Source organism: Bidens hawaiensis, unplaced genomic scaffold, assembly GCF_021521415.1.
Source record: "Bidens hawaiensis isolate Kalapana, Puna unplaced genomic scaffold, B.hawaiensis_p1.1 tig00008970_1, whole genome shotgun sequence".
NCBI classification, from domain to species: domain Eukaryota; kingdom Viridiplantae; phylum Streptophyta; class Magnoliopsida; order Asterales; family Asteraceae; genus Bidens; species Bidens hawaiensis.
This window is the reverse complement of record NW_027491655.1, coordinates 26,750-36,012: the sequence shown is the minus strand read 5'-3', so window position 1 is coordinate 36,012 and position 9,263 is coordinate 26,750. Positions and strand designations below refer to the sequence as shown.

The 9,263-nt window shown below is 34.7% G+C and overlaps 1 protein-coding gene across 1 annotated transcript; it reads right to left on the bottom strand.

Moving 5' to 3' along the window:
• Positions 1-926: 926 nt before the first annotated feature.
• On the bottom strand, positions 927-7,940 carry LOC143530690 (uncharacterized). Its single transcript, XM_077026158.1, has 7 exons — positions 7,846-7,940; positions 6,093-6,179; positions 4,153-4,247; positions 3,806-4,067; positions 3,543-3,739; positions 2,172-2,359; positions 927-1,457 (listed from the first exon to the last, which is right to left on the bottom strand). The coding sequence occupies exons 3-7, from the start codon at positions 4,245-4,247 to the stop codon at positions 1,171-1,173; spliced, it is 1,029 nt and encodes a 342-aa protein (XP_076882273.1). The 5' UTR covers positions 6,093-6,179; positions 7,846-7,940; the 3' UTR covers positions 927-1,170.
• Positions 7,941-9,263: the final 1,323 nt, after the last annotated feature.

Genomic DNA, 9,263 nt, shown 5'->3' with positions numbered 1-9,263 from the left:
TTCAACTGCCGACATCCGTTGCCCAAGACCTTCAATGGGCACAACAGTCAAAAAATCCTGGGCATGAGTCCCCTTGAGACAAGCTAAAACTGCCTTTTGTCTCGCGGTCATATCGAATCGCCCCTCCAAATCATGTACGTGTTTACCATAAAGAGCACTCGCCAAGGTTTGTTGAGGTAACTGTGTTTCGATTGGATTTTAATAATCCCAGCTAACTGTGTTTCGAGTTAAGTTTTATATCAATTGGCTCGTACCCTAAAAAATTAGTTTGAAATTCGGAAAAAACTTAACGTCATCAAGTTTTTTTTAACGGAGCCATTTTTTTTTAAATTTGTGACAACCAGTTTGAATAAACTAAGTAAATATTATTATTGACCCATTTAGTTGGGATTATTAAAATCTAATTTGCCTTCATTTTATAATATTAATATATTTTAAAACTTTTATATTAAAACTTTTATAAATATCTATGAGTTATCAAACTAAGAACGGATGTAGTTAGGCGTTTTGAAGGAGGGGCCAGCCCCAAAACGCCCGAATACACCGCCCCCGGGGCAAATTTGGGCCTGAGCGTTTTGTAGGAAGCTCCTGGTAGGGGTTGACTTTCTTCCAAGCCAATGAAGAGGAAGGTGAATCGTTTTGGGGCCAAAACCACTATGGCACTACGCATGGTCTAACACGAGCAGCCTATTTGGACAGGTTAGCCTCCCAACACACTTACATTCAAATTCATAGCTTTAGCCAACTTGAATAAGATTTCATTGTAACAACACATACCAAAAACATCTAAACGAAAAAAGCATTTAAAATTTTAAATAAACAAATTTGATCCAGCAAATTCTGATATAAATGTTGAAATAAATTTATAGCATTAGTTATGAATCAATTATGTTATTAATCAATAACTCTGATATATATCAGTTAAGTTAGGATGAGTAAAGAGTAATCATAATCAACCCATTTAATCTGTCCATCGTAATCTCTATAGTTTTCAGTAGTGTCGACTTAATCCGTGATACCATCTCTAATCCAACGACCATAAATTGTTCTTAGCTTAGCACAAACAAGTTCCGAAACAAAAAAAAACAAAAACAAAACAAAAAGGAAACGAAACTAGTCTTCTAAAACAAAATACACACATAAATCTTCAACAACATTTCTTCAAATATGTTATTTTACCTTGTTGAGTAGAGCAGATGTTCTAAACTCCGCATCGTCTTTTATGAAACTCCACCATAGATAAGTAAGAGGTATGGTGGTTGCATGCCACGCAGCGTGAGCATCCACATATCCTTCGTATGGAGGAAAATCATATATTTCTAACAGCATTGCGAGCGCACCTGTCACAATCACAAACCATAGTTTCTTTCTCGAAGGATGATTACTCACTCCGCCCCATATTGCCCAGATTAATAGCTGTGCAACTCCCATTGCGACGCACACTTTCATGTTCCATCCTATTAGTTATCGTTAATAAGAAGCCAGTAAGGTCAAGAAAAGTTTGCATATAATAACAGGGTCAAGTTATTCTACAAAGGGGAACAAAAATGAGAAGGGCGAGAATGATTTGTAGCCACATAAAAAAACCCCTAAAAAAATTTAAAAAAAATAAAAATAAATCATAACTCAAAATTTAATAAAAAAACAAAAAGAGTAAAAACACAAAAATGTTTCCACCGTCTTTCTTGTTCTCATAAAAAAACATAATGGTAAGTGAAAAAATTCATTGTCTTTTTGTTTTTCATTGTGTTTTGTGTTTATTTTCGTCATTGATTGTCTTTTTTTCTTGACATTGTGTTATAATACTCAACATTGTGCCATATTTTGTTCGGCATTGTGTTATATTTTGCGATCTATTGTGTCTTTTTTTAGTTATAATTGTGTCTTTTGTTCATTTTCGTCATTGTGTCTTTGATCTCGGCATTGTGTCTTTTCGTCAATTTTTTTTTTATTTTTAACAGGAATGATGGCGGAAACATTTTAGTTTTTTAATTTTTTTCGTTTTTTGAGTTATGATTTTTTTTTTGAATTTATTTTTAAGGGGTTTTTTTGTGTGGTCACAAATCCTTCTCATACTTTTCATTTTTGTCTCCCTTTGTATTTTAACTTTACCCTATAATAACATATCAGAATATCAGGTAAAAAATGGAGGTGTGAACTATGAAGAATACCGTAATCGAGTTTGTAGTTGTTGAGGTATAATATGTGAGTGGTAACAAAGGCAAGCAGTGGAGCAGAAACCATGACTCGTGCAGCTTCAAGCCTCACGTTGAAGCTTCTTATTATGGCTACAATGAGTGAGTATCCGAGTAATGCAATTGCAGAGAAGTAGTCTAGTCTTTCTGTCAATTCTACGTCACTGTATATCAATAAAACTTATTATAAGTTTATTGTGTTATATGTTTTACGTCACAATTGTAAATAGGGCAAATGCTATAAAAAAATCAGCATATTTTCTGTTTTTTTATCGTAAAAGTTCTTTAGCAATATTTTGCACATTAAAGTCCCTCCAGATGTTAAATTTGAACAAAATTGTTAAATCTTTTTTACTAATTAACACCACTTGAGGAAAGAATGGAAACAAGTTACGTTAAAAATGGGGCATGTTGCAAAGGAAATCCCGTTCAATGTTTTGTCTTTTCTTTTTCATTTTTAATTCAACCAATTGATGGTGCGCGCATATAATGTATATATGTGTGAACCCTCGGGTGGGCAAAAGTAAAATTGCACTAATTTTGACGTTATTTTACTAATCTCGTGAAAATAACGTTAAAAGTGGCGGAAGGTTAATCAGGCATCATGTGGTGGCGTTGATAGCCGAAAGACAAGGGCACATGTACCGATCAGCCGGTGTCCCGATGATTGAGTGCTATGTGCCTTATGTCCAAGGCTTGATGCAAAACTACTATCGAGCCGGGGGTCTCACCGGAAGCAGCCTCTCTATCCCTATGGGATAGAGGTAAGGCTGTCTACATCTTACCCTCCTCAGACCCTACCATAGCATTGCTATTGGTGGGATATACTGAGTACGATGATGATGATGATGATAATTGATGATAAAAAATAATATTTAAAAAACAATAAAATAAAAATGCATCAGCATCGATGATGTAACTCAAAATAAAATGAAAACTACAAAATATAAAATGGTTAGTATATATTTAAAATCATTAGAAAGTTATAAACGAATGATTTCTATGGGCTATTATAATGCAATTTGTCAAATAATGTTTTCATGATTTCATCCAATTATAAGCAAGAGACATTTTTCTTTTTTCTAATTAAACATGTTAAGAGACTTTTATGATTAGAAAAACAAAAAGTATGTGGCTTTTTAAGTGAAACATATTGTTAAGGGACTTTAATGAGAAAAAACAGAAAGTATGTTGGATTTTTATGTGCAAAAAATTATTAACGGACTTTCACCAGAAAAACAAATCGTATGTTAGTTTTTTTATGGTATTCGCCCTTGTAAGTATGGTACAAAAGTAGTGGCATTCGTAGTAATTTTAAAAGACATATAGCTATATGCTATAACTTACCGACTGTGGAAAACAGCACTCCAAAACCATGAATTCAGGGCTAGGAGCGCGTATAGATGCCATAAACCAGCATAATCATAGTATGGCTTTTTATCTGGTTTCACTGGCAGCTTGTAATGCAAGAGGATGAAAAAAGATAACCACCCATGAAAATGCATTGCTAGGTTGAGTGCAGAAAATACTACAGAAGCAGGCTCCTAGTAAAATACAACACGTTAATAAAATGGAAGATTAAAAGAGTATTAATGTTTATCGTAACAAACCTGAATCCCAAATACTCGTTTGAAGGGCCATTTGCCATGATATTTTACAGGCTCAAAGCCAGATGCTGCTCTTTCGTTTTCCCTATTGACCATACAATGATACTTGCAATCACTATGGCAATCCCATAGTTTCCACCTTAAATACTGTGGTTCTTGCATGTACCAAGGGCCATCAACCGATGCACTACCAGATGAAAAGTTGCAGTGTGGAAAGCATATATCACCCACACATCCTGTTATCTCACAGTCATTTAGGCAGGACCTGTATGAAGAAACAATATAATATCAAGATGAGAAGCCATTCAATTGGGAACAGTACAGGAGAACAACTATAGATACATGTTTACCTATATGAGGGGTCAGCATCACCAATACTAGCATGAAGAACCCCCAAGAAACAAGACAATGAAAAAAGAAAACTGATCCAGTAGCAGCGTACCATCTTCTGATCAAAAAGTTGTTTAACTCTCAATACATTAGAAGGAATGAGAACTATAATACTGGCAATGCATTAAGAGATAAGACATCAAGAAAAATGCATATTCCTCCATGATTACTGATTGTTCAGATAGTTAGATGTTTTAAGTAGTTTGTAATTTGTTTTGATGCTAATACACAATAAGGTGTGTTAGAACGTAGCTTTGATTCAAATTATTTGATAATTTATGAAAATTTTTGTCCATATTCAGGTCACATTGTTTATTGATATCAGTATTGCAGGGGTGTAAATGAGCCGATTCCAAGCTCAACTAGGCTCTAGCTCGAGTCGTTTTGACTACAAGAGTTGGAGCTCGGCTCGTTTCGAGCTCTTTTTCTAAAGCTCGAGCTCGTGTAGTACCTTAAACGAGCCAATGCTCGTCTTGAGCTCAGATGCACAATTTGAAATCTACATTTAAGTCAAAAAGAGGTAAATTTTAGTGTGTGTGTGTGTGTGTATTATCACTGTATCTGTACTTTGTAGCTACCAAAATGTAAGCTAAACATGACTTTAGTTGACGTAAAAAAGAACAGCAGAAAAGATTATATTGAGATATAGATGTTTAGTATGATTAAAAGCCAACAATCAGCCACTCTATCTTGAGATTATGTAACACTAACTGCACATTCTGCATAATTCCGTATGCTCTAATAGATGTATGGAAGCTCATGAAGATTCAGATGGTTGGCTAACCAAGACCTGGAATCGATAAAAAGATGGATCCGATTGGTTACTTCTGGGAGAAGACATTACAGGTTATTTCTGGTTTGTATTTTGTGGAAACAAACATCTACTTGTATCTCTCTGGGGATTTGCTTAAAATAGGTAATTCTTGGTGCGCGCGGGCTTTGGTGGTCCCTTCACTATAGACGTGTGTGTGTGTTTTTTGTTTTTGGGGGGGGTGTCAGTTGGGCTCCATATCGGGTGTTGTTAAACAGTCAATTTCGATCGAAAAAAACAAGGGACGTGGAAGGAAATATAAAGCAACACAAAACCTAGCACAAATGGAGATGGTTACTCAGTCAAAAAAACAAAGTTTATCAAATTGAGAGATGGTTACATTGAAAATAAGATCAGTTAAGACAACAAAAAAAGAAAGAAAGATGGAATTGTACATCTGTGCATCAACAAGCAGCAAAGACTGCGCCCACTTGGTAATTGACCTCATTCAGACACTAGCAAGATAGTGGAATGCTCAAGACAATTCAATTTGTTTACTTGCTAGCTCTTCATTTTGTTATCTTATTAAAATTGCCTTGTTTGATCATAAAAGTTCAACTTATACCCAAGTTTGATATGTAATTCTTCTAATTTGTGCATCAGACAAGTTTAACAATTTGTTACAGTTACATATGATTTTTTTTAATCTTTACTCTTTATTTTTGAGGTCTAATTGTACTTTGCAGTATTATTATGTTGGTACACCATAAACTTGTTATGTTTGCCATGCTCGTGAGAATAATATTGGCAAGTAAATAGCTATGAATAGCAAGTTAAGCCTTTGAATAGTGATACTTAAGATGAAATAATGTTTTTAAGAATGAAAAAAAAACAATAACAAAAAATAATAATAATAATAAAACAGCCCATTTCGACCCGAAACCCGTTCCGACCCACTCAGACCCTGACCCGCCCCGACCGAACCCGTTTCGACCCAGATCCGTTTCAGCCCGGATCCGTTCCGGCCCGAACCAAAACAACCCGTTTTTATTTGACCTGTTCTGACCCTAACCTGCTCTGACCTGCCCGACCCATTTGCCAGTCCTACAATTAACATAAATTAAACAACTAAAGGAGCAGGGAGCTTACTCTGATGATAGATTTTACTCCAAATCAGTAACAGTAGCCTGATAAACAAATTAAATCACACACTCGAGCTCAGTGATCCATGCCAACCTTTCAGACCTTCAAAAACGTAATACACAAAAATTAGATGATAAACGAAACTAGTAAACTCACTCACGCTTATGCATTCAACAGAAACCTCCACCTATTCCCACACACACGATTCGATCTGACGGTATAATGACCAACACCTAATTTAAATCATAAAAATAACCGCAGTAAATACCTAATCAACTATAACGATTCTAATCGATATATCCTTACAACTAACGAGTATCTAACCTAGTGCAAAACTTAAATTGATTCCGTTGCACAAATCACTGATTAATGACAGACAATAAATACCTAATTAACTATAACTATTATAATCGATCTAATGATCTATCAACACAATTATAGAGCATATAACCTTATGAAAACATTAATTAGCGAGTTAAACTAATTCTGATACACAAATCACCAAATAATAACAGACAGTAAATACCTAATCAACTATATGATCTATCCTTACAATTAACGAGCATATAACCTAGCGTAAACACTGATTAGTAACTTAAATTGATTCTGATGCACAAATCACCAATTAATAACAAACAGTAGATAGTAGATACTTAATCAACTATCACACTTATAACAGATCTAACTACGCGATTGACGAGCATACAACCTAGCACAAACACTGATTAGTAACTTAAATTGGTTTCGAATCACAAATCGCCGATTTATAACAGACAGTAAATACCTATCAACTAAAACGATTACAACTGATCTATTCACGCAATTAACAAGCATAAAACCTTGTGAAAACACTAATTAGTGAGCTAAATTGATTCCAACGTACAAAGCACCGATTAATAATCAACTATAATGATTGTAGATTCATATACACAATTCACCAATTAATAACAGACAGTAAATACCTAATCAACTATTCTGGCCAACGCACACACTAATTAGAGAGTTTAATTGATTCCGATTATAACAGACAGTAAACAACTAATCAACTATAATGATTATAACCGAACTATCCTTACACTTAACGAGCATGTAAGTTGTAGCCTAGTGCAAACACTAATTAGTGAGTTAAACTGATTCCGATGTACAAATCACCAATTTCTAACAAACAGTAAACACCTAATCAACTATAACGATTATAACCGATCTATCCACACGATTAACAAGCATATAACCTGGTGCAAACACTAATTAGTAACTTAAACTAATTCCGAAGCACAACTCACCGATTACAAACAGACAATAAATACCTAATTAACTATAACTATTATAACCGATCTATCAACACATTATGAAAACATTAACTAGAGACTTAAATTGATTCCAATACACAAATCACCGATTAATAACAAACGGTAAACACCTAATCAGCTATAATGAATACAATCAATCTATCCACACGATTAACGAGCATATAACCTAGTGCAAACACTGATTAGTAACTTAAACTGATTCAGAAGCACAAATCACCGATTAATATCATACAGTAAATACCTAATCAACTAACCGATCTATAAACGCAATTAACGAGCATAGAAGCTAGTGCGAACACTAATTAGCGAGTTAAATTGATTCCGATGCACAAATCGGTACTTAATAACATACAGTAAGAGGTTTTAGCTGTGGATACTGTGAATTAAAGTTCTGAAACAATAATATTAACAGATCTGAACGTATTTGAGATTAGAAGAAGTGATATTACCGAGAGTTTGTTCGGTTGTTGAAGCTTCCGGCTGAAAGTCAGCCAGTCAGTTCGTCTATGCTGTGTGTGTGAGTCTTAACAGAATTTGATCTGTGAATTATTATTTTATATTTTGTTATCATAATTAGTCCTTCATGTTTGCATTATAACATAGTTCTGGTGCTTAAAGTTTTGTCACTGACATTGGTAGTCCTTTGTGCTTAGTTGTTTTATAAGTAGAGTAATTATTTACATGTGTGTAACTAGTGTTTTACCCGGCGCAACGTTGATAAAACTCGAACGGTGGTAAAACACAAGCTTTGTCGGTCTCAAGGGTTGAGACGGTAAGTCGACACGAATCCGGTCCGTTTCGGTTACATGTACGCAGGGCCGGCTCCGAGAAGTCAAAAAAACTTTTGGGCCAAGGTCGAAATTTTTTTGAGCCTTAAGTAAAAGAAACATTTTGTTGTGTTTAAACAATTTAATTTTACGTGGGCTTACTTGGTTATGATTTGAGTAGTGTAAAAAAGTTTTGAGTAAAAAAAAACTAAAAAATTTCTTAAATAAGACTAGAACCCACAACCTCTTGGTTATAAGTCATACCTCCTTACCACTAGACCAAGCTAGTGTTTATGTAAATGTGTTTAAACATTGATTATACATATTTTTTTTAATAAATATACATATTTAAAAAAAAATCGGGCCTATGGCCGTCGACTACCCAGCCACACCTTTGGGCCGGGCCTGCATGTACGTCTTATTCTACCATAATTATAACAAAACTAAGACAAAAAACTAAATATTAAGGTGGACCAATGGGGTGTCGTCGGTCAATAAAACTCGATAGTTTGTCAAACCCAACCGTTATCGATCCCGGACGTTAAGGTGGTCAGTCTAAGCTAATTCGGTTGGGTTCCGTCACGTTCATTACGACACCGACACTAAAAGCATTCAGTTGATTCTCGTTACGTTCGTTACGATACTCGAACTAAAACAAAACGGGGTAAGTTTACGCTAATCCAGTCGCCCGTCACGTTCGTTATGATACCATTTTATTTTCGGTCGATTTTTGTTACATACATTACGAATCCAAACTAAAACAAACAAAAAAACAAAATACCACCGATAATTTGAATAATCTTTTTTCCTAACAATAACCAAATTTAGCAAAAGTGCATATTTACTTATTTAGTCAACCAAAATAAGTGCAGAATCCACTAATCCAGAGTCCTGCTCCCAAAATTCCAATGAGCAAAGCCTCGTCTTGTCCACAATGTTAAAACGTTTTAAGGCCCAATCCGGCCTGTATGGATCTCTTTAAAGCCCAAAATATTAGCAACTTATATAATAATAAGTAATAACCCGTTTTGATTTGTTAACGGTATCACACATGTAATATGTATACACCAAAAAGATCATACGTAATTAACGAAACCGCA

Bases quoted from the DNA above. Each gene is read 5' to 3' on its own strand.
- LOC143530690 (XM_077026158.1), bottom strand. From the start codon at position 4,247: ATGGTACGCTGCTACTGGATCAGTTTTCTTTTTTCATTGTCTTGTTTC. The intron at 2,360-3,542 runs GTAAGTTATAGC...ATTGATATACAG, and splicing joins AGTGCTGTTTTCCACAGTCG to TGACGTAGAATTGACAGAAA. The intron at 1,458-2,171 runs GTATTCTTCATA...GATAACTAATAG, and splicing joins CAACTACAAACTCGATTACG to GATGGAACATGAAAGTGTGC.